At 39.8% G+C, this 25680-nt stretch overlaps 2 protein-coding genes across 3 annotated transcripts; one reads left to right on the top strand and one right to left on the bottom strand.

Moving 5' to 3' along the window:
• The first annotated feature begins 1746 nt into the window (after positions 1 to 1746).
• LOC124053533 lies at positions 1747 to 4376 on the top strand. Its single transcript, XM_046378778.1, has 4 exons — positions 1747 to 1883; positions 2961 to 3263; positions 3436 to 3714; positions 3801 to 4376. The coding sequence occupies exons 1-4, from the start codon at positions 1847 to 1849 to the stop codon at positions 3935 to 3937; spliced, it is 756 nt and encodes a 251-aa protein (XP_046234734.1). The 5' UTR covers positions 1747 to 1846; the 3' UTR covers positions 3938 to 4376.
• Positions 4377 to 11191: 6815 nt separating this feature from the next.
• On the bottom strand, positions 11192 to 24979 carry LOC124065613 (NACHT, LRR and PYD domains-containing protein 3-like). 2 transcript variants are annotated; one of them, XM_046401125.1, is made up of 15 exons: positions 24867 to 24979; positions 23961 to 24070; positions 21176 to 23089; positions 18759 to 18935; positions 18330 to 18578; positions 18069 to 18239; positions 17771 to 17944; positions 16806 to 16855; positions 16149 to 16714; positions 16006 to 16061; positions 14442 to 14656; positions 14042 to 14310; positions 13772 to 13888; positions 13535 to 13676; positions 11192 to 13178 (listed from the first exon to the last, which is right to left on the bottom strand). In XM_046401125.1, the coding sequence occupies exons 1-15, from the start codon at positions 24924 to 24926 to the stop codon at positions 12856 to 12858; spliced, it is 4593 nt and encodes a 1530-aa protein (XP_046257081.1). In that variant the 5' UTR covers positions 24927 to 24979; the 3' UTR covers positions 11192 to 12855. The 2 variants fall into 2 exon arrangements, with proteins under 2 accessions (XP_046257081.1, XP_046257090.1); XM_046401134.1 differs by lacking the exons at positions 23961 to 24070; positions 24867 to 24979 and having other exon boundaries at positions 21176 to 22558; positions 22911 to 23022.
• Positions 24980 to 25680: the final 701 nt, after the last annotated feature.

The following is a 25680-nucleotide window of genomic DNA, read 5'->3' on the forward strand; positions in this document are numbered from 1 at the left end:
AATCAAAAATTGGACATTTCTTGGGTGAAAAGGGGCAACCGTTGGAGGAACTGTCCCACAGAGCCCTGCACTGTGCACTTCCCCACTTTGAAAGAGGTCATTGGCAGCTTCCCACAGAACAACATCAGTGCGCAAAAGCAACAGCTATAGCATCTCTTTCTGTGGAAGTTAACAAACGCTTTCGGGATTTTGCAGTTATTGAAGGGAGGGAGCTGATGGTCAGCTCCCACTTGAGGTCCCGGGTGATGGTGGTACCCAGGAAGCAGAAGGAGTCCACCATGGAGATGGGGGTGTCTGTCAGGGTGAGGGGGAGCGATGGAGCTGGCACTTTCCGAAAGCCAATGATCATCTCCACTGTCTTCTGGGCGTTCAGCTCCAGGTTGTTGTTGCCGCACCAGGACACCAGACGGTCCACCTCCCTCCTGTAGGCAGACTCATCCCCGTCCGAGATGAGTTCATTGAGGGTGATGTCGTCTGCAAACTAAATCAGCTTGACAGACTGGTGGCCGGAGGTGCAGCAGTTGGTTGTAGAGGAAGAAGAGCAGAGGGGAAAGTACACAGCTCCACATACTGGTGTGAGCAGACATTCTCTGTCATGAACCTGAACAAGAACCGATTGAGGTCAAGACTAAGTGACTCCTACTTATGTGACATTTTATGCATCTCAGCCACTGCCCTCAAACCAGACCTGGCCTCTTTACTGAAATCCAGATCTCAGCAGCACCCTTCTCATTAGTGTCAGCAAATTATCTGTTTCTTAATCAATCTGAAATTGAGTGTTTTGAAGGGTAACATTTGTCACTATTAACAGAGAAAAGCCAAAAGCACACTTATGCACTTGGACTTATGGCACTTATTTTATTGAACTTTTTAATATAATTTGGTTATCACTGTTGATGTTATGTACCTGTAGATGTGACACAAATTATTATTTTCTGAAAGACCTTGTGAAAGAACAGCAAAATTCACTTGTTTTAAACTTTAATGGTAACAGACAGCTTTGCATTACTTATAACTCATGTTTAAAAAGGATCATGAGGCAAAGATATTCATCAAACTGATGGAAATTTAAGGTACACACAGTTTGTTCAATGTTATCTGACTCTCCAGACATGAAAATGTTTTTAGAGTTGTTCACGTCTGCCTGAGTGGCTTATTTGGTTGCTTTGCAAGAGTTTGGACACCCCTGCTGTCGTGATTAAATTAAGAGCCATATATAGAGAGGGTTGGGTTAATCTCTCTTGATAAACTTGTGCAGTCAGTGTCGAGTGTGAAGTAGATTGAATGAACGATTCTTGCTGGGTCTCTTGTGTTGCTGCTTGCACATTGAAGATGTGTTCCTTCTGAACACGGACGTTTTGAATGGGAAACACATTAGTTCAAATGAAAATCTTGCTTTGTATGAAATATGCTTCTTATTCTTCCTGATGATGAACACAAACTCCATTGTTTCCAGCTGATAAAGTTGATAACTGACAGCTTCTACCCTCAGTGTGGACATTTCATCTCATGAACAAGAAATTGACATTTTCCTTTACCGAATTTAGTATTACTACAACTAATGTTACTGGCACTGTGTGGAAGCCTTGCAGACGGCAGAAGACAGATGTCCTGGTGTAAAATGAATTATACAAGCATTACTAATATAAAACAAAGAAATAGTAATTTCAGTAATTTTACTGCTAAGATCTTTAGGGGTTAATGAAGCGTTTAACTTTGGGGAGGTTGGACAGGAAGCTGCGGTGATGATGCTCGTGTCTGATTTGAAACAAAGCTCTACTCACGAGTGACACAAACATGTTTCAGCTTTCTCACTAAGTTTCAGGTCTGACATCCAAAAACAACCATGAAGTTCCACATGATGATTTTCCTCGTTTTCACAGGTAACTCTTTATGGACATAACTAATGTAACTTGTTAGTGTGATGTTCAGTGTTTACGTGTTGAGAGATGTGTGTGAATAATTTTGAATAATTTCTGCTGAATCTGTTCAGTCCTTTAAATGTCATTTTAAACCAAACCTGCATCTTCAACATTTACTGTCAAATATTTCATTTTGGTGAAGCTGGTTAGAAAATGTGTGGATGACTGAAATGGTGCACAGATCCAAGTTTTATTTTCAATTCAAGCATTAATTCAATATGAATTGAATCCACTTTCAATTCATATAAATAGTTTCTGTGGCATGTTAATGATAACTGTGTAAATTTTCGGTGTGTAATAAATGTGCCACCTTGAACTGAAAAAAACACAGATACATAAACAAATAGAACCGACTGTATTGTCCATATGTAAACAAGCTAAATGGTCAGTGGTATACTGTTAGAATCTGTGGTGTTTATTAAAAATGACTCAGGAAGCATCTCTTGCTTTAAGTGCAGTAAGTCCAGGAACCAAGAGAGAGGATTGTAATTAAACAAACTTTAAATCAGCTTCAGCATCTTTTGATAACAAAACAATAAAAATTGTAAAAAAAAAAAAAAAAAAAAAAAGGGAAAAGTAAAAAGAAAAAAAAACGTTTGTGACTAAGATAAGCTTTTCTACTTAGAAAGGTTTATGCTCACTTTTGTCTTATTGCGTCTCGACTATCACAATCCCCTGTTGACATTTTCCAGTCAAGCAGCAGTGGCTCAGCTTCAGCGAATCAAGAATTCTGCTTCTCATATTTTAAGACCATTTGTGGGTCTCAAAAACTCTCTCCTCCTTTAACTAGTTGCCAGGATTGATTTAAAAATTGATTTAAAAATGTTAAAAAAGTGCTGTACATCTGTTTATTGTTTGTCTGTCTCTGTGGTCTGTTTACTATGAATCTGTCAGGGATGACCTGCTAAAGCAGCACAGGAAGTTTTCTGCACATGTGGGAATTGTTTAAAAATCCCTTCATAATTTTAAACACTGCAGCTTTCTATCAATGATAACTTGTGACCTGTGCTAAACGTTGTATCTGTTTATATTTTACAGTGACAGTCTCATCTGATGCTGAGGAAGTGAAGAACTTGACAGGCACAGAGGGAGGGTCCATCACTATACCTGACTCTGTGATGGAGAGGGGATTTCTCTCCTTTGGAGGAAAGATTGTTGCTATGGTGACTGAGAGGAAACTAGAGACTTTTGATGAAATTTACAAGAATAAACTTCTCTGGAACAACAACACTGGACTCTTTACAATCACAAGACTGCAGAGGGACGACTCAGGGATTTATCATATTGACAACAGGAAAACAGGAAGAGGTTTCCCTAGAACTTATAGAATCACAGTGTATGGTAAGAAAAACTTCACTCTGTATAGTTTTGCATACTGAGCTTTTAAAGTTAAAGTATTATCGTAAAATGCATTTAATGTATTTTTAATATTAATATATTAATATTAATGTTGGGCAGCACAGCACGTGAACTGAGCCTTTAAAGAGTGCTGTGTGAAAACTCTCCTCTCCAGAGGCTGTCCCAACTCCTACAGTGATCACACTGAATGTGAGTGCTGAGAGCTGCACCTTGCTGTGCTTTGTGGAGAAAGCTGAAGAGACGACTCTGTTGTGGTACAGAGACGAGGACAAAGTGAATCAGAGCAGCGTCGCTCTCTCTCTGCCTCTCACTGTACACCAACAGGATTTCAGCTCCTCTTATAGATGTGTGGCTGCAAACCCTGCTGAACAGAAGACTCTTCTAGTCAATGTTGTGACATCCTGTGGTGGACAGAACAAGATGGACATCACAAGTAAGACTGATTCTCCTATTTTCATATTCTCAGTAAAACACAATGTGTCAGCGTGTTCTCCTCATGATGCTAAATGTTTCCCATAGGAGACACTAACACACGGTCCTGGCTGTTCCTGATTCCCGTGGTTGTCTTTGGGACTGCGGTTACTGTTGGCATTATTTTGACTGATATGAGAAGAGAGAGAAAAAGAGCTACGACTGTTTCATCAGCTCTACACTGATGTCAGCCGCGTTTTAATTCTTATCCATCAAATAATAACAGAGGAAACATATGCTGCATGTGTTTTTTAAATCTGATAAGTTCATCTCTTTCTTTCAGCTGCAGCTTTTCCAAAGACACTTGTGCCAAACAGAGCCCTGCACTGTCCACTTCCCCGCTTTGAAAGAGGTCATTGGCAGCTTCCCACAGAACAACATCAGTGCGCAAAAACAACAGCTATAGCATCTCTTTCTGTGGAAGTTAACAAACGCTTTCAGGATTTTGCAGTTATTGAAAAGGACATGTTGATTTTCTCTTCATCTCTTCATTTGCTAAGAAAATGCTGAGCTTCCTCAGAATCAGAAGTCTTTATTGCCATGTAAGTGAAGAAGTTTCACATTACTAGGAATTTGTTTTGGTGATTGGTGCATACATAGAACATAAGAATGAGTAACATATAATAATAAAATAGAATAAGGTAAGACAAAATAAAATAAGATAAGTAAAATAAATATGGTTCTGGAGGTAATACAAAAGTGAGATAGTACAGAGTGGAAGTAGTGCAAGTAGGTGAGGCAAACAGCTCAAATGGTCAGCAGGTGGATCATGACATGAGAGTCCTGGAGGTGTACAGGTCTCGGAGAGATGGAAGGCTGCAGCCGATCACCTTCTCACCAGAGCGCACAGCACGCTGCAGTCTGTGCTTGTCCCTGGCTGTGGCCCCAGCGTACCACACGGTGATGGAGGAGGTGAGGATGGTCTCAATGATGGCCGTGTAGAACTGGACCATCATCTTGACTGGCACCTTGAGTTTCCTCAGCTGCCGCAGGAAGAACATCCTCTGCTGGGCCCTTTTGATGAGGGAGCTGATGGTCAGCTCCCACTTGAGGTCCCGGGTGATGGTGGTACCCAGGAAGCAGAAGGAGTCCACCATGGAGATGGGGGTGTCTGTCAGGGTGAGGGGGAGCGATGGAGCTGGCACTTTCCGAAAGTCAATGATCATCTCCACCGTCTTCTGGGTGTTCAGCTCCAGGTGGTTGTTGTTACCGCACCAGGACACCAGACGGTCCACCTCCCTCCTGTAGGCAGACTCATCCCCGTCCAAGATGAGTTCATTGAGGGTGGTGTCGTCTGCAAACTTAATCAGCTTGACAGACTGGTGGCCGGAGGTGCAGCAGTTGGTGTAGATGGAGAAGAGCAGAGGGGAAAGTACACAGCTCCACATACTGGTGTGAGCAGACATTCTCTGTAATGAACCTGAATAAGAACTGATTGAGGTCAAGACTAAGTGACTCCCACTTATGTGACATTTTATGCATCTCAGCCACTGCCCTCAAACCAGACCTGGCCTCTTTACTGAAATCCAGATCTCAGCAGCACCCTTCTCATTAGTGTCAGCAAATTATCTGTTTCTTAATCAATCTGAAATTGAGTGTTTTGAAGGGTAACATTTGTCATTATTAACAGAGAAAAGCCAAAAGCACACTTATGCACTTGGACTTATGGCACTTATTTTATTGAACTTTTTAATATAATTTGGTTATCACTGTTGATGTTATGTACCTGTAGATGTGACACAAATTATTATTTTCTGAAAGACCTTGTGAAAGACAAGAGCAAAATTCACTTGTTTTAAACTTTAATGGTAACAGACAGCTTTGCATTACTTATAACTCATGTTTAAAATGATCATGAGGCAAAGATATTCATCAAACTGATGGAAATTTAAGGTACACACAGTTTGTTCAATGTTATCTGACTCTCCAGACATGAAAATGTTTTTAGAGTTGTTCACGTCTGCCTGAGTGGCTTATTTGGTTGCTTTGCCATTTGAAAAATAAAGATACTTGTGACAAAGAAAATTGTTTTATAACAGTGTGTATTTGCATGTAACCTTTGTGGTTGAAAAAAATGTCAGAAGGAACTATTGGTCCCCCGGCATCTTCACTTTATCAAATCCGGCCCTCTTTGCAAAGAGTTTGCACACCCCTGCTGTAGTGATTAAATTAAGAGCCATATATAGAGAGGGTTGGGTTAATCTCTCTTGATAAACTTGTGCAGTCAGTGTCGAGTGTGAAGTAGATTGAATGAACGATTCTTGCTGGGTCTCTCGTGTTGCTGCTTGCACATTGAAGATGTGTTCCTTCTGAACACGGACGTTTTGAATGGGAAACACATTAGTTCAAATGAAAATCTTGCTTTGTATGAAATATGCTTCTTATTCTTCCTGATGATGAACACAAACTCCCTTGTTTCCAGCTGATAAAGTTGATAACTGACAGCTTCTACCCTCAGTGTGGACATTTCATCTCATGAACAAGAAATTGACATTTTCCTTTACCGAATTTAGTATTGCTGCAACTAATGTTACTGGCACTGTGTGGAAGCCTTGCGGACGGCAGAAGACAGATGTCCTGGTGTGAAATGATTTATACAAGCATTACTAATATAAAACAAAGAAATTCTCGTGAAAATAATAGTAATTTCAGTAATTTTACTGCTAAGATCTTTAGGGGTTAATGAAGCGTTTAACTTTGGGGAGGTTGGACAGGAAGCTGCGGTGATGATGCTTGTGTTTGATTTGAAACAAAGCTCTACTCACGAGTGACACAAACATGTTTCAGGTTTCTCACAAAGTTTCAGGTCTGACATCCAAAAACAACCATGAAGTTCCACATGATGATTTTCCTCGTTTTCACAGGTAACTCTTTATGGACATAACTGATGTAACTTGTTAGTGTGATGTTCAGTGTTTACGTGTTGAGAGATGTGTGTGAATAATTTCTGCTGAATCTGTTCAGTCCTTTAAATGTCATTTTAAACCAAACCTGCATCTTCAACATTTACTGTCAAATATTTCATTTTGGTGAAGCTGGTTAGAAAATGTGTGGATGACTGAAATGGTGCACAGATCCAAGTTTTATTTTCAATTCAAGCATTAATTCAGTATGAATTGAATTCATTTTCAATTCATATAAATAGTTTCTGTGGCATGTTAATGATAACTGTGTAAATTTTCGGTGTGTAATAAATGTGCCACCTTGAACTGAAAAAAACACTGATACATAAACAAATGGAACCGACTGTATTGTCCATAGATAAACAAGCTAAATGGTCAGTGGTATACTGTTAGGATCTGTGGTGTTTATTAAAAATTACATGGGAAGCATTTCATGTTCCACAGGTGCAGTAAGTCTGGGAACTGAGAGAGAGGATTGTAATAAAACAAGCTATAAATCAGCTTCAGCATCTTTTAATAATAAAATAATAAAAATTGTTTAAAAAAAAAAGAAAAAAGAAAAAAAGTTGCTTGTATGTTTGTGACTAAGATAAGCTTTTCTACTTAGAAAGGCTTATGCTCACTTTTGTCTTATTGCGTCTCGACTATCACAATCCCTGTTGACATTTTCCAGTCAAGCAGCAGTGGCTCAACTTCAGCTAATCAAGAATTCTGCTTCTCATATTTTAAGACCATTTGTGGGTCTCAAAAACTCTTTCCTCCTTTAACTAGTTGCCAGGATTGATTTAAAAGTTCTTTTCATAACTTGTAACACCAAACATGGTCTGACCCTCAGTTTTATTATAGAGCTATTGACTCGTTATGCTCCAAGTCATGACCTGGGAGCCTCTAACCTGTCCTTGTTAGTTGTTCCTCCGTCCAGGCTGCTGACTTCAGGTCGACTCGTCTTTTGTCCCAAACCTCTGGAATATCCTGCTTGAGGAGATTAACCTCACCTTAACCTGTTACTGTGACTTTTGTGCTTGTTGTGTTTTAATATCTTTTGTTCTTATTCACAACTATGATTTGTATGGTGACCCAAGCAGACAAATACAAATAAAGTTCTGCTTCTTCTTTTTCATATTATTGTTATTATTACCTGTCGGTCATGACTGCCTGAAGAGCTGTGTTCCAGTGCTGTACATCTGTTTATTGTTTGTCTGTCTCTGTGGTCTGTTTACTATGAATCTGTCAGGGATGACCTGCTAAAGCAGCACAGGAAGTTTTGTGTACACGTGGGAATCATTTAAACACTGCAGTTTTCTATCAATAATAACTTGTGACCTGTGCTAAACGTTGTATCTGTTTATATTTTACAGTGATAGTCTCATCTGATGCTGAGGAAGTGAAGAACTTGACAGGCACAGAGGGAGGGTCCATCACTCTACCTGACTCTGTGGTGGAGAGGGCATTTCTCTCCTTTGGAAGAACGATTGTTGCTATGGTGACTGAGAGGAAGTTCCAGTCTTTTGATAAAATTAAGGATAGACTTCTCTGGGACAACAACACTGGACTCTTTACAATCACAAGACTACGGAGGGACGACTCAGGGATTTATCATATTGACAGTAAAACAGGAAGAGGTTTCAATCAAGCTTATAGAATCACAGTGTATGGTAAGAAAAACTTCACTCGGTATAATTTTGCATACTGAGCTTTTAAAGTTAAAGTATTATCGTAAACTGCATTTAATGTATTTTTAACATTAATATATTAATATTAATGTTGGGCAGCACAGCACGTGAACTGAGCCTTTAAAGAGTGCTGTGTGAAAACTCTCCTCTCCAGAGGCTGTCCCAACTCCTACAGTGATCACACTGAATGTGAGTGCTGAGAGCTGCACCTTGCTGTGCTTTGTGGAGAAAGCTGAAGAGACGACTCTGTTGTGGTACAGAGACGAGGACAAAGTGAATCAGAGCAGCGTCGCTCTCTCTCTGCCTCTCACTGTACACCAACAGGATTTCAGCTCCTCTTATAGATGTGTGGCTGCAAACCCTGCTGAACAGAAGACTCTTCTAGTCAATGTTGTGATATCCTGTGGTGGACAGAACAAAACGGACATCACAAGTAAGACTGATTCTCCTATTTTCATATTCTCAGTAAAACACAATGTGTCAGCGTGTTCTCCTCATGATGCTAAATGTTTCCCATAGGAGACACTAACACACGGTCCTGGCTGTTCCTGATTCCCGTGGTTGTCTTTGGGACTGCGGTTACTGTTGGCATTATTTTGACTGATATGAGAAGAGAGAGAAAAAGAGCTACGACTGTTTCATCAGCTCTACACTGATGTCAGCCGCGTTTTAATTCTTATCCATCAAATAAGAACAGAGGAAACACATGCTGCATGTGTTTTTAAAATCTGATAAGTTCATCTCTTTCTGTATACTGTGTCTCATCTCAAAGGAGTCAACTTTAGTGAAATGCCAGAGTGAGGAAGCTGTTTGGCCCAGTTCTAAATGCAGAGTGTGACTGGTGGAATAAATCATATTCCAGGAGACAGAGTCCGAAGTGACTTAGCCACTTTTACCTCAGTGTCTCAACCCACTGCCTCCAACCAAATGCCATCCACCCTGCATTAAATGGAAAACGGAGTCATCATCAAACTGGTTAAGAAGGTCAAACAGCTAGCTGCTAAAGAGATTGTGTCTCAAGACCAAACCATAAATTATCAAAAATATGACTTTAAATTCATAAAAATGTTGTTTTGGATCTAAATTCAGAATGTACTTTAGCTGAAAAACGCACAGCTCGTGTTTTCAGCTTGCTGTGTAGATTTTCTTTTTTTGCCCCAGATGTACAAAAACAGCACAAAAACAAATCTGATATAACGGTTTAACAATGAGTGTGATGTTATTGCTCTCTAATCTGTTATTGTTCTTATCTTTAAACCTGCAGTAATTAATGTTTTGGCCACTTGGGGGAAGCAGAAACAAGAAAAACATTGACATTAGTTACTTATTTACAATTCTTGCAACAGTAACGATTATTTGAAGCTGAAATTGAACCAAAACTGTAAAACTGAGGGGAGCTGCAGATTCAGGTGATGTCTCTCATACACTGCCCTGTTGCTGTAAATACTCTCAGCACCATTAAGTCCTCTTTGTTCCCAGCTGATGTAGAATTCCTTGTACAGTACAGTTTGAGAAAGTTGACTGAGTGACTGAGCAATAACGTTGATAATATGAGATTTCTGCCTCGTTCTTGTTCAACACGGGATCTGCCTCCTTTAAACTGTCTCCACTGCCTTGTAGATGTTTTGCTTCTGTCTCTTTCAGTATCTGCAGGGGTTCTCATCTCTGTTACAGCCCACAGCCCTCATGACAACAATAAATTTCTACTGCTCTTAAAAATGAATGTTGGGCATGAAAACTTTGTCTGAAATACAAAAATGCTGCAGTATCAGGAAGCTGCAACACACATTACTGATGGTTCAGGTCAGCTGGCAGAGCAGCAGCCCCCTCTTGTGTCCCGTCCTCAAAACATCTGTAGTGTTATAAAACTTTACACGCCTTCAAATATGTAATAACAAAGTAAAGGACATGACGAGAGACTGAGTCAGATGTTCTTATTCATTTATTTATTTAGCTTGAGCAGCATATATACACTTCTGTATATATTGTGACGTGATATTTTTGCTTGAAAAATTACCTTTGAATCAATCAGAAAGGTTGTCATTGATTTTTGTTTTGGTTAATCAACTTACTAGTTAATCAATCAACTGTTGCAGCTCTACATATGATAAGCTAATACATTTTTTTCTAATTAAATCACTAGTTCCTTGCATGTTTTGGGTTGTGAATCAAGTTCCGACAAAGAGTCCAAAAACTTCATGGACATTTGAGACAGAGTTTGCTTTTTCTTTGTTCTCTTCTCACAACATCTCAATTTTATCCTGTGACCCTTTGGAAAGACCCAACCCCTAGTTTGGGACTGCTAGACTAAATTACCTCACTGTATATGAAGTTTATGTAATGGAGTTCAAACCAACCAGCTATGACAGTAACATGCACAGGGGCCTTTTTTGCTAAATGAGTATTTTTTACTTTGCTTTGATTTTTCAAGTATATTACATATATACAGTATTGTTATTATCTTGCTTGTGTGTGTGTGTGTACCAACATGGCAAGATGGGGTCATGGAGAAACTCACTGGTGATGGTTTTGAGTTTTGTCACATGTTTAAATCCGTCTATGGACAGATTTTGTCAAAGGGATAGTGTCACCACCGTGCAAGGTGCAGTAAAAAAACTTTTCAGATGAGTGTCTGAAATAATACTGAAAATGAAATATGACATTCAAAAATAATTGTTAGTTGCAGTTCCGCTGAGTACTCCAGTAATACTGTAGGAATGACTACAAAGTGTGATAGTCCATGTTACAGGAAGTGTCTCCAGGATCACATTTTGCCATCACACACACAAGCACACACCAAGAACAACAAGGTTAATACACCAGCCATGCCGCCATAGCTGGTAAATATAACAGAAACACTGGCCATATTTTCAATTCTTTATTCATATAACCCAAACACAGTTCAGACAGCTTCAAACATTACTTGAAAACTTTTTTTAAAGACAACTTTTCAAACATGTCTTTCATAAATGCAGTAAATAAAATAAACCTGTTTCTTATATGCATATGCACATGGTCCGAGCTGGCCACTGAAGAACCTGAGGAACCTGAAAGACCTGAGAAATTTACATTCTTCAATTCTTAAATTTCAACCAAAAATACAAAGTAAAATGGAGAGAATTCGTATTTTTTCCACCAGACTAATATTCTTGAAGGCTTTGAGTAGCAGAAGGAGTAGCAGAGAAAATAAAAAATACAGATAATATATTAAAGTTAAATGTGTACTTGGAATGGAAAATAAGAAATTATGACAAGTAGAAAAATGCAGTAGACCCAGCAGATGAGCAGAATACTGCCATCAAATTCACTGAGGACAGGAGGAAGCTGAATAAGCAGAATCTGTTCATATTGTAGTGAAACAGCATGTTCTGTAGAGCACTGGTACATACAGTAACTGTCTTACAGCTATGTTAGAGGTAATCAACAGAAATATAAACAGAAATGTTGTCTGTGTAGATTCTCAGTCATCCAGGCCATCTTGTGTAGAAGAGCTTAGCGTTTCACCTCTCATCCAGAAGGCTTCTTCAGTGCTGATTCACTGGCTGGGAGTCCCAGGTATTAAACCCAGACAGGAGACCTGCCCAGCCAACATGTGACCACAAGGTGGTGAATGGGTCGTTGTCACACACAGCCATCATGTGACTTGTTAGAGTCTGATGTGTCCAGGTGTGAATGACTCACCTGTCCTCCCAGAGCCACAGTGTGGCTCGTCGTCGGTCATCAGCCCACCCTTTCATCATGTGACTTGTAAGGTTCACATGGTTCCCATAGCAGAAATGTTGTGATGTTGCTCAGTCAAAGTAAAGTGCAAGAAGTGTTGTGTATAGCAAAGCCTCTGCTCACTCTGATACGTCACCCGATTACATCATACAACCACATTCAAAATCATTTAGAACAAAGCATTAACCCTCTGGAGTCATTGTCTGTTTTTGACTACTTGTGATTGTACCTTTAAATTTCAGCTTAAAAATGGTTTACGTTGCCTTGCCTATAAATTGTAAATCTCAAAAAAAGAATCGCAAACAACAAGTTATTTACAACTATTTACCTTAAAATGCAGGAAATGCCTCAGGTGTTTTTTTGTACAGCTATTTACAACACAATCAGGTGTCACAATAAAATGCACACACAAATTATTTATAAAACGTAAAACTTATATATATTATTTCTAAAAACGTGCTGACAATGTTCAGAAAAAAGCATCGCGTATGTTGTTTATCATAACTCAGGTTTTACTTGACAAAATGTTACAAAATCTAAAAACTTGTATACAGTTTGAAGTGTCCACTTTTGACACAAATTAAAACTAAAAACTCAGCGAGGCTGCGTCTTGCAGCGACGTCATCTCATTGTGAAACGTGATAAAGACGCACCGGCACGTCCCTGGACTCCAGGGGGTTAAATCCAGTATCATTCATTGCATTGATCTTCTATCCTCTTTCCTCCATTTACATGTTCAACATTCATTCAAATCTTCATTAAGTTCTGATCCTCAAAGTTGCCTTTAGATTTCAATGCATATTTGCTTCACATTAAGCTGAGCCCTTTGCAAAGGAATTTATCATTCACAGAGAGAGTTTTAATCATGATCGAACTTGCTTCTGCTCCCTTTTTTCGCACCATGTCTATTAAGTCTCGCGCTTTGTCTGCCCTGGGTTTGTCTCTGACTGCTTCTTCCTCAGCATCACTTAAAACCTTGTGCTGCACAAGTTCAATCAGCAGCTTGCTGAGGACAGGATCAGACACTCGCTCAATAAAGTGTCCCCGAGCTTTTCGCAGCTTCTCCTCGGCTGAGATATTGCTCTGCATCCTTTGCAGATTTTCATCTGGAGAAGCATGTGCAGATGAAGCTGGAAAAAATAATTTGATTCAGCAGTCAGTGGCCATATTTCAACAAAGACAGCTAAAAATGTGAGAACTTCTAAAAATGTAACTCAATTTATGAACTTAAAGGTCCAATGTGTAGGATTTGGAGGGAATTTCGGAGCAGGAATGGATTGTTTTTGTTACCTTACAATGAGCCACATTTGTACAGTAGCCCAGACAGGACAAACCAAACACCAGCTACAGAGATGGGCTTTTGTGTTTTTCACATATGACTCCAAGAGTGATAAAAAATGATATTTTGACTCAAATTTTACAATATACATCACGCTGTATCACAGTTTCAAAGCCTGTGTTTTGAAGTGAGCAGTGCTGTCCTCACCAGGCAGATGAAGGCTATGAACCCAAACTTGCATCCTGTCTGGATCTTGCACCATCAGAGTCACTTCCTCTGTGCTCGTCGTCAGGATGACCTCAAACGATGCATGGTAATTTGGTCCGTAGTTTTCAAAAAACAGCGCACGCTGAAATGAAAATACAATCATGTCATTTTGCAGATTGATTGCTCTCAGAGTTGTATGCACATGCAGTAGAAATTGTATCTGACACTTATACTCACTGGGGGCTGGATTTTATAGCCCTCTGGGTCACTGTGGAGGCTGTAATGTTGGCTTTTGTGGAGGAGACAGTAGGATGGGGCCTGGATGTACTCACAGTTTTCATGTTGCACTTTTACCTTTGGTGATTATCAGAACATTTTGTTGGAGGGTTAAAGGAGTTAATTAAGAAATGTTTGCGTGCTTTTGTAATAATGAGGAGGCCACTTCAATGACTCAGAGTTGATTAACACAAAAGAAGTCTGAAGGGATGCTGTGACAAAGGGTTTTACCTCCTGCAGAGGTACGTTGCTTGGTAGCAGAAGCACGCTGAGGATGAGGTTCCCCCTTCTGCCCGTTGGTCGCAGGAACAGGAGCACTTGGCCGCTTACTGGTTTGGTCAAGATGTTCATAAACCTGCTGAAGAGATCCCATACGATGCCAAAGGCAGAGAGGTCAGGGGTGTCCACAACCACGTGGGTTTTAGTAACCTCCCGTGGCTGTAAGATGGTCATGCCTTCCTCAGTAATGTGGACGACAGAGAGGCTTTCCGAGACCAGTTCTGAGAATACGCAACAGCATCTGATATTAGTTTCACTACATGACCTTGTCAAAGCACAGCTGCAGACTTTAGGTACCTACAAAGAAAATACTGTAGTCTGTTGGTATAACAGGTGGCCATGGAGTCCTTACCAGGTTCCGGTTCACAGTGTGGGAGGTGAAGCTGACAGATGGAGCCTTGAGAACACTTGATACTGAACAGCGGGCCTCCAGGTACCTTGCAAGCAGGTTGGAGGAGCATTTTATCCCAAATCAAAGTCTTGTACATGACCTCCCCCTCCTGAGTCACATGAAACACCAGCCCAGTCAAAGAACACTGGAACACACCTGAGCTGGGGAATGTGAACCTGGACAACACAGAGTGATTTTAAAACAGGAAACAACTGGACAAGCTTTGGCCTTCATTCTTAGAATTAGATCAATGTTATTGTGTTCAATGCTCTATGTAAATCAATTCATTTGAAGGTAAAACTGAATGTGAGTGCATCCAAAAATTGGACAGGAAACAGCTATGTGTGCACAGCTGTAGTAGGTATGGGGGGTCAAAGTCAAACCACAAAGTCAGTCTGTAAACTGTGATGGACTTTGACAGTTTGTGGAAACTTTGTTTTGTTTTCCTTTTCAAATAAAAAGAATGATGATATGCACAGATATTCCTTTCAGAAATTACTGAAATAAACACTAGACTTTTATTTAACTAATTATTATTTCTGCTAATTTAAATAAAGGAGCATGGCAGTAATTATAATCCACAAACAATGCTCAAAATGCCCCTCAATATAATGCTATGCTACAATAGCAAATAATCATTAGTAAATGTAATCATAATCATAACTAAAGTCAACAAATTGCCATTAAAATTGCTACCAGTTCTAGTACTACAGAACTGGTGTGTGGTTTGTTAAAGGGGTTGCTGTACCCCAGCAGAGGCTGTTGCTCCTCTCCTGTATGCAGGTGCAACAAGTGTCAAAAACTGTGCTGGCTTTAATATGACCACTGATTATGATACTCTTTGTAAAATGATGCTTTTGAGAATGGTAGAGGAGAGCCAAGGAAAGGAGAGGAGAGGAGGAGAGATGACTGCTCTTTATATAGCACATAACATACTTTTCTGTTTATATGATTACAGTTATAGTTGTACTTTATTCATCTATAATCTCAATTCAGTAAACTGAAATCATGAAGATTCAGCTGAATGTATGTGGGATACCTCATTGGTCCAGTAGGTGTCACCCTTGTGCTTTGGTTAATATAGGACATACTGTATACAGTAGTGTGAATTTCCACTCAGGACAGTTGCTACTGGTTGGAGGAGCACAGCTGTTTTTTGAGTACTACATTAGGCTAACTATATGTAACTTCAATTAGCTTATTGCTCTGAGCCACAGTAAATGAAGGCGACTCAAATGAGTGTATCAACATTTTTATCAGCTACTCTTTCTCTCATTTGGATCAGAGTGGGGAGACAGTAAAAAAGAAAAAAAATCTGAAAGATTTTAGTAATTAAGTCAACCTGAAAATATAAAAGTGAGACAAAGAAAGACCTAGTGGCATGTTGCATCTTAACAATACAATACAAAACAATTCAACAGGTGCTTGCTTTTTCCTTTTGCCCGCCATTAAATTTCAGTATTTGCCCTCCTCAGGAAAAGGTCTGGTTGCCCACCGTAACCGTTACACCAACAATATTTCTTACCTGTATGAGATGCCAATTCTCTCTGTTATCACCTCAGGTGTGAAGCTTGACTGAGCCTGGAATCCAGAAAGCCGGAAAGAAATTAGTTGTTTTTCCAGTGATACCAAATTGGACTGTGGTGCTCTAAGACAACTAGTACTCACATGATCCATTCTCAGCTTTACTGCACTGGCCAGCGTCAGAGATCCAGAGTAAACAGTGAATGCCGGGTAGAGAGGCTCAGTGAAAGTGGTGTGGAAAGTGTGAAGCAGAGTTTTTGTGTCACCAGACAGCCAATAGAAAGACAGAATGCCAGCCGGCCAGTCGAGAAACAGTCCCAGTCTCATCGTTCTTGCTAGAAAGCCTTGGACGTCAATGATGGGGACTGGAATGAATGTTTCCCTACGCCTGTGACGAAAAGAATAACCGTTCCACACAGTAATATTGAAAGTCCAGGCCTTGTCGCTCAATTCAATTTCCGTGTCCCACCGGCCTTTCCTCTTTAAGCTCTTATATGCCACACCGACATTCACAAATCCGGTCCACTCCACCTCCCAGTAGCAGCGTCCAGTCAGACCTTCTGTACACAGCACTTGTTTCTGTTGATCAAATCTCCCTGGGTGGTCAGGATATGCCTGCTTCTCTTCAGTATGGTTCACTGTCCTCTTGCACTCTGACAGAAGGAGGTGTTCATTCACCGTGTTGGGGTCAAACGTGAGCTCAACGGCATCTATCAAGGAAATGGTGAGAGCCAAATTTTGGTTTTGAGCATTTAACAGGGCAGAGTAGAAATTCAGTAAATAACACCATGAGTAGCTTACACTTGTTCAGAAGCTGTGTGTTCACCCAGAGCTCTTCATCATGGTCCACACTGAGACAGAGGATCACAGTCATTAACATGGGCATCAGATACTAATGTGCTCACACTGACATGTTCAGAAGGCACTATATGTTACATACAGATATAGGTTAGGTAACAAAAATGCATAGTGGAAAACGTTGTGTTTTGACAACATTTAACAAGTGTTCTGGAAGAAAGCCAAAAGCTCTCCCATGTGCTGGTACTGACAGCACTACTAGCTTAGTGAGGAGGTTAATATGAATAATAAGTGAACTGACTACAGCAGCTTTAAAGCCAGTATGTGTAGGATTTCTTACTTTGACAATGCCTATTAGTAATATATATAAAAAAAATCTTGCAATTTCTCCTGAATGCTGCAGCCATAGCTCACAGCATTCACACAGATTTTCCACATATGTTACAATCAAAGAAAAAAAAATCCACACTTACTGGCTTTAAAGGGTGCCTGTACTGGGAAGGAGAACTATTATTTAAAGGAATAGTTCACCAAAAAATCACAATTCAAAAAAAATTGTCATTTAGTTGAGTAAAATTTGTTTGCCCACAAAACATTTCTGTAACTTTATGGCAAAAAAGCAAAATATGAAATGGCTCCATACAGTTCATAATATCCAAGTCTGATAATCCAAGTCTCCAGAAGCCTTGAGATCCCAAACTGGGCTGAAAAGACATTATTTACATCCTTTCTTAAACCAAGATTTTCACTGTAGCTCTAAGCTATCATCCCATCTGCAGTGAGTGAGTACTCACATGATACACAAGCTTCTGGGTACAGTAGCAGTAACACTGATCTATGCAAGTTCTCACCGATCTCCTGAAACTTTTCCCAGCTCTCCACTTACATGGAGTGTGAGTAGATAATGACTGAATTCTCATTTTCGGGTGAACTATTCCTTTAATATGGAAGCTCTACAGTATACCAACTTGAGTATTTCCAATCTACATTCTGGGTCCTGCAGTCTCTCTGTGAGCAGCTTCACTCCTGACCCCCCTGGGTGATTGTAGCTGAGGTCCAGCTCTTTCAGATGGGAAGGGTTAGACTTCAGAGCTGAGGCCAGAGAGGAACAGCCTCCCTCTGTGATCCCACAACGTGACAGCCTGTAGAGGAAAGGGCTCTTATGAAAACAGAAGAACACACAAGACCCTGGATTTCCAGCTGTAACTGTTCTTGCAGATACCCAGCTGATTAACTACATCATAAGGTCCAGGTATGTCTCTGTACCTCAGTATCTCCAGCCTACATGTTGAACTCCCCAGTCCAACAGAGAGCAGCTGCACTCCTAAGTCCTGCAGGTTGTTCCGACTGAGGTCCAGCTCTCTCAGCTGGGAGTTTGAGCAGAGAACTGAGGCAAACACTTGACAGCATTTACTTTTCAGGTGACAACCAAGCATGCTGTAAATAAGACAAAAATACATAATGATGGAGCATTATGTTAACAAGATAATAATTAACGAAGATGAGTCTATCGTTAAAAACTTTTACCTAAGTTTCTCCAGTTTACAGACTGGACTGATCAAGGTAGCAGGAATGATAGTGAGCAGGCTTAACTCATCATCAACATCTTCATACTTTTTCTTCTCCTTCACCTCTTGAGAGTAATATCCACTCCAATCCTGTGGATAACTGTATATGCAGTCTGTCAGGTCCAGTGCTCTCACAGATGAGTGTTTTGAATGGAGGATGCAGGTCAGTGCGTGGCAGTGTTCAAAACCTAGAGCAAACCCCGACAGTCTGTACAAAACATCACATATCATTTATAAATACAGTGCAGCCAAAGTCTGTCAGATGTGCTGGATCAAAATTTACTGTTATTCACTTGTGAAGTCAAGAGTGTAGATAATATAACTGAGCATGTCTCATATTTTAAAACAGTTAAACAGTTAACAGTTCAGGTTTGGATCTTAAACTGACCTCAGTGTCTCCAGTTTACAGTCAGGATGTCCCAGTACAGCAAAGAGAGCCTCAGGAAGAGGAACATTGGAGTTAGAAAAACACACCAGGCACAGTTCTCTCAGGCGTGAGTCTGCTGACTGCAGAGTGGAGACTAGTATAGTAAGACGATCATGTCCCAAATGCTCACTCTTGAGTCTGCAGAATGAGAAGAAAAGCAATAAGCCAGCTTGTCATGAAAATACTCCAAAAGGTAATCAATAAAGTCAGTAAACTAAAAAAGTTACACAATCATTCGGATCTAATGGTCTTTCATAATTAGACATTGCACTGTTTGAAAAGGTAAAACATCTGAGTTTTTATTAATTTTATTGGACTATCTTGCACATGCATTTTCCTTTGAACATAATACTGCTTTACATTTACAATAACACATCTCAGCTATGAGAAATCCTTAACCATACACTCACAAATGTGCACAAAAAAAGCAATGGACAGACATCGACACAAGCACACACACAAACAAAAACATGATCCCTCCAAGCTACAGCTGGCAGCAGGGGTAATAAAGTAAACAGCTACTGTATTGTTTTGTTTTAGAAAACATTGTAAGAGTATACAACTACATCAATACTAAGTACAACTTATTCCCAACAACACAAGCTCATTTTGGTGGTACTACAAAAGCCTTAACAGCAGTCATAACCATCATCAGTGAAAAGCTCTGCACTGAGCCCTAAACATCAAAACAACTGGCAGATTTTCTTTTGTTTGTTTTTTTACTTTGGCAAGTTTGCAGTGGCAGACTCCGGCTCTTTGAGGGACAGGGGCACCAGCAGTATGCAGTACCAGCATGCGATTAAGATCAACTAACTAATAACTGCTGCCTTCTCTAACAAAAACACTCAGTGAACCACCTTAGAGGGCGCTGCATCATATTTTATCTACCACAGAGTAGGGACGTAAGCAATTAATTGACTATCTCGCAAGCTGGCACAAGAAATCCGAGTTGGTTAGTAAATTATTACTATAACTATTATTATTTAATTAATACACATCAGAACATTTTCCGGAGCTAAGTGCATGTAGGACATCACCTTGGTCCAGTAGGTCACCTTTGGCTCACTTACAGTACAGGTAGGAACTTTCACTTGGGCAAAAGGTGTTGCTGGATTTAGGAGCACAAATAGCATTTTGAGCGTTATGCTAGGCGAATGTTTCATTGTTGTTTTGGTGAAATGTTTAGCTGTATGGAGAGTTATGGACAATAGTCATGGATTCTTGTATGTAAAACACAGAACATTAACAGCGAGCAATAAATATTCCATCAAAGAAAAGCAGAAGTCAGACTTATTTCTGTCATTTATTACCCAATCCAGCTATTAGTCAGCTATCAGTCTATGCAGGCCCTCAGCAGCTTTAAGTTTAGGCTTAGCTGTTAGAGTACACATTTAAATGAAATATTGACATAAATCACACTGAACTATCATGTCTTCCTCATCAAATGTTGCTTTATAAAAAAGATGTTAACAATGCTGGTTAACTGTTGAGTGTAAGATATTAATGAAAAATGTGTTTAACTATTTCGCATAACTTAAAATGCTATATTTATTAATATTTTTGGACACTTTTAACGTTACAGATAAAATTGTGCTCAATTTCGACTGTTTTCTGAGTGTTTTCTTACTTTTAGACTAGTTGACTAGACTAAGTTTAAACTTCCTGTTAAAACAGGAAATAGGCAGGTAGGATTAGTGATCATTACTACGACAGAGGCATCCAAGATGGCACTTTTGCAGCACTTTTTTAAACATGAATCACTAAATATATTACGCTGAAAAGAAATGTGAAACCAGTTACAAGAATTGGCTTATCTAGATGTGCCATGTTAAGATTCCAAAATGAAGGAAGCCGTCATATTAGCTGTGCTGCTAATATACCTTCCTAATTTATAGCTCTGCTCTGTTCATGTATAAACTGCTCAACAACAAAGGTGTGGCATGGTCTGCATTCAGCTGAGAGATAGGAGTCAAATACATATGCAAATATGTGTTTTGATAAATTGTGTTGACTACTAACTTGCCCTACAAGTGGTCACTCTTTGTTACTTAGCTTTTCAGTGATACCTTCTGGTTCCACAGAACACTTACAGCAGTCCAGACTGAATGCAGCTCAAAGATGTCAAAAACTGTCTGCTTTTCTTAAGGCTGTACTGAATCCACTTCAACACCGTCACATAACCATATGCACACCAGCCAAATTCTACACATAAAAACATTAAGTTGCTAGCTAACCGAAGCTAACATCTGTACAGTTGACTGGCTGATCAGGGCAAATAAATAATTGTTGCAGAATCTCTAAAACAGTCAAACACCAGAGTACTGCAGAGTAGAAATAGCACACCTTTTCCACACAATCAGATTTCATGTGGTACTTACGCAGCTTTCTTGCAGTTCTTCATTAGTAGGAGAAGTTTTTCAATCCCCTCTAATGGTGTGAAGCATTTTGTCAGATCAAGTTCATCCACCAGTTCACCAGACATCTGCAGCACGGTGGACAGCACCGAGCAATCAATGGGTGATAGTCTTACTCCTGAATCTAGATACATTCTGACGTCATCCTGAAATCTCTCTTCTTTCAGCTCAAACTTGCAGAGAAGAAGATTAATGCACCTCTCTGGAGGGATGTTTCCTGCATGAAAATTTCTTAAGTATCTCTTCACCTCCTCAACGGTGTCCGAGCTGCTCTTTATCTTTGGTAGTAGACCTCCGAGCATTGTCTGACTGGACTCAAGCGATAATCCAAGGAAGAAGCAGAGAAAAAGGTCCAGTTGACCTTTTTCACTCTGCAAAGCTTTATCCACAACTCTCTTCTGCAAATCTAGGAAGCTCAGATCTGTAGGGTCAACACCCAAGAAAGACTTCACAGTGCTGATATTCTTTGTTACACAGCTGTGAAACATGTAAAGAGCAGCAAGAAACTCCTGAAAGCTTAAATGCACAAAGCTGAACATCTTTTTCTGGTACAGGCCGCATTCTTGCTTCAAGATTTCAGAGCAAAATCCACAGAACACTGAAGCTTTGTCAATATCAATGTCACATTCTCTGAGGTCTTCTTCATAGAATATGATGTTTCCTTTCTGCAGCTGTTCAAATGCCAACTTGGACAGTTTTAAAATCATGTCCGCATTCACTGATTTCGATCTCTTCTTTTGTGCCTTGGAACTTTTCTTCCCATATTTGTTTGCTGCTCTCTGTGTTTGAATTAGTGAATAATGAATATATAAATCTGTCATTGTTGTGATCCTTCGACTCCTCTGGTCACTCCACTCTGCCTTAAATACCTCAGCTGTGATCCAGCAAAAGATTGGGATATGGCCCATGAAATGGAAGCTTATCATTCCTTTGAGACAAGATAGGACTTCTTCGGCCTGCCTAGCATTGCTGAATCTCTTCTTGAAGTATTCTTCCTTCTGTTGATCAGCGAACCCTTGCACTTCTGTCATCTGGTCAATGTATTTAGGGGGAATCTGACTGGCAGCTGCAGGACGGGAAGTTATCCAGAGCAGAGCATTGGGCAGCATGTTCCCTTTGATGAGGTTTGTCAGCAACACATCCACTGTTGACTGCTGAACTATTTCACTAACTCTCATACCTACTTCAAAGTCCAGTCGAAACCTACTTTCATCCAGACCATCAAAGATGAACAGTATTTGCTTGTTCACAAATAACTGCGTATCTTCTAGCAGTCTCAGTTCAGGGTAGAAGTGAAGAAGAAGTTGCAGCAGACTGTACTCACCCTCTCTGAGCATGTTCAGCTCTCTAAAAGGAAGCACAAAGATGAAGTCAATGTGTTGGTTGGATTTTCCTTCTGCCCAATTTAGGGCAAAGTTTTGGACAGCAACTGTCTTTCCAATGCCAGCAATCCCTTTTGTCATCACTCTTCGGATGGACCTGTCCTTTGCAGGTTGTTGTTGGTGAACATTTCCTCCTGGTTTGAAGATATTCAGGCTATGGATCTGTTTATAGTTAAGCCTTGAATATGGTGACTTCTCATTTGGGAGTTTAAACTGATCTAAAATCTCATGTGGTATGCAGCCATACTCCTCAGTCTGTCGAGTGATGTAGAGTCTTGTGTGGATATTCTTGAGTTGAGACTGACTGGCTGACGTACCTTCGTTTATGTATGTAAACTTTTCCCTCAGATGACCTTTAAGCTTCTGTTTAATAATCGCCATGATTTGACTCTTTTCCATTTCTGCAGGTCCATCATCAGATCCAGAATGAGTGAGTAACTCTCTGCCTTTGTCCATGGTGGCCATCTCATGTACACCAAAATGTAAAGACCGAACGCTAAAAAGTGGGGAAAAGATAAACATATGTAAATGTATTTTTACCTGCAGCATCATAGTCCCTATACTGTTTACACACGTGACTGCAGGAAATTAGAATTGGATCCTTTAGGTCCAGTTAAAGTCTTCAGGGCTGTCTACGCAAAGAATGATAACTCTAATGATAACTACAGTAACTGAACCCAAGGTTTTGGAGAGCACTGCATTGTAAACACATGATTAATTTTATTCACTTCACCTGTACGTGGTTTTAATGTTGTGGCTGATCAGTGTAGCTGTGGTGTGGACAGTTTACAGCTATTGTTGTTGGTGTGGGTGGCCCTTTAAGCCCTATCAGTAAAATGTCTCCATGTCACTCCTGTGTGGGGAGTAAAGTGCAAGTCAAGGAACTGACTCAGTGTCTCAGTCTGAACATATATGTTCTGTGGCTGGATAAGGTCTATACGCGCCCAAACACACAGGAGCCTAAAAAACTTCCTTTTGTGCATGTTTACATATTATCACAATTACATTTAAGCCAAACTTTTGTCTTATACGAAGAAACTGTGTTAATTTTTCTTTAAAAGCTTCATATTCTCACTACATGTACATATACCAAGATGGACGACATGTCTCCACTTTGTCTGTGTCCCCCAATGTACAAAAGGCTTTCCCGTACTGCATTGTAAAGATATGATTACATTTACAATACAATGTTATCTTATCATATATCAGATATGACTGCTGCCATCTTGCAATAATGATGTCATTTAGAGCTGTGCAGTAGCAATCAGGAGGTTTAGCTTCACTTTTGGGGAACTGTCATGTCATCCATCTATATCCAACTTTAAAGCTGTGTTTTCAGCATCCTGCTGCACAGGCCATGGACTTACCTTTCTGCTAATGTCCTATCTACACATCCCCTGAGTGGAGGAACTCTGTCCTCCGAATCAGTACTGTCTACATCCTCATTTTCCCGAACTTTTCTTGCAGAGCCTGCCATCTAAGGAGACAAAAAGTGTCATGGTTTTAACTTAAAGTCAATCCAGACAAAAAATAAAGAGATTCACATGAAAAGAAAAAATGGAATGAAAAGCGGAGGAAGCCGTAATACCCAGAGAAAACCCACACAGGCACAGGGCGAAGATGAAAACTCCACACAGAATATTCAATATCTTTACTAATATTCAGTGCAATGTTTCAAAAATCACTACACAAATCAAGAAGGTCCTGCTTGTTGTACATCAACTGATTGATCTGTTTTGGCGCTGCTGGGAGTGGCAGCCTTTCCAGCAGTCCCATGTGTGCGTTGTGCTTTTTTTGCTTTCTCTTCTTTTGTACTTTTTCTCTTTTGTGCTTTTTGGCACATTTGATTACTTTCTGTCCTATGGATGTGGTCCCTAACACACCTAAACTCGTTAATTAGAGGAATCAACCACTCGCTTTAAAAACAAACTCAGTTAAGTGTGTCTCCACAACGTTTTGTTTGTGAGTTATTGATCTCAGAAGTTCGAATCTGTCAATCGCTTTCTAACTTTACCAAAGTGTACGTTTGATTTGATTTCTCAACTACGCAGGGGATCAAAAATAACAACACTCACAGTTAAAACAATAAAAGGATGAAAACTACACGAATAAGGGAGCTGAACATAAAGCTATTGTACGGGTTACAGTTAAAAACACCAGAACAATAATTCTCGGCCTGTTACTTCAATAGGACAAGCGAACGAGCACAACCTTAACGATAGTTCATTAATGAAGTTTGAAGAAGCCATGTAACCTGAAGACAGTTTACTTACAGTTTTGTTTAATGTATTTCCCTCCTCTGCCGTGTGGATTAGTTCAACATTAGATGCCATAAAACGCTGAAACCTTCCTTGAATCTCGTCCAGGAACACTTCCCCGCTGTGTGTGTGTGTGTGTGTGTGTGTGTGTGTCCTTCTCTACGGAAGCCCTGATGGGACTTTATTAATATACGATGTAAACTTGAAAGTGAAAATGTAATTCAAAAATGCTTTTTTCCCCAAATATATACAAAAGAATTAATCAAAACAGTGCCACCAGACTATTGCATTTACATTCGAAGAGCTCTTTTACAAAACCTTTTAAATCCATTTTAATAGTTTTCAGGAAAAGGACATATTTTTTTTACCTAGACCCACACATTTTGTTAATATTCAATTTATTCTGTTAAAATTTGTTGGCTCAGTCTGAACATGTTGAACAATGATTGTTAAATCAAACAACAATACTGTTGATTACAAATTCAAAGTTTATTTTATTTTTTAAAAAATGCTATAAATCCATCTGTTTATGTCTCTTGTCTTTACAGAACTACAGCCTCACTATCTCTCTCATATTTACAGATATCCTACAGTTTTTATTAACCTCAAAGCCATTAGGAGTCACACACACACACACACACACACACACACACACACTTAGCTTAGCTTCCTCCCACAGTCCCAGAAACATGCACCTTAGGTTAACTGGCTACTCTACATTGCCCCTAGTCGTGAGTGTGTGTGTGTGTGTGTGTGTGTGTGTGTGTGTGTGTGGTTGTCTGTCTTTGTGTGGCAAAATAGAGCAATGCACTATTGTTATATTATTTTG

This window comes from Scatophagus argus, chromosome 2 (genome assembly GCF_020382885.2).
Source record: "Scatophagus argus isolate fScaArg1 chromosome 2, fScaArg1.pri, whole genome shotgun sequence".
NCBI lineage: Eukaryota > Metazoa > Chordata > Actinopteri > Scatophagidae > Scatophagus > Scatophagus argus.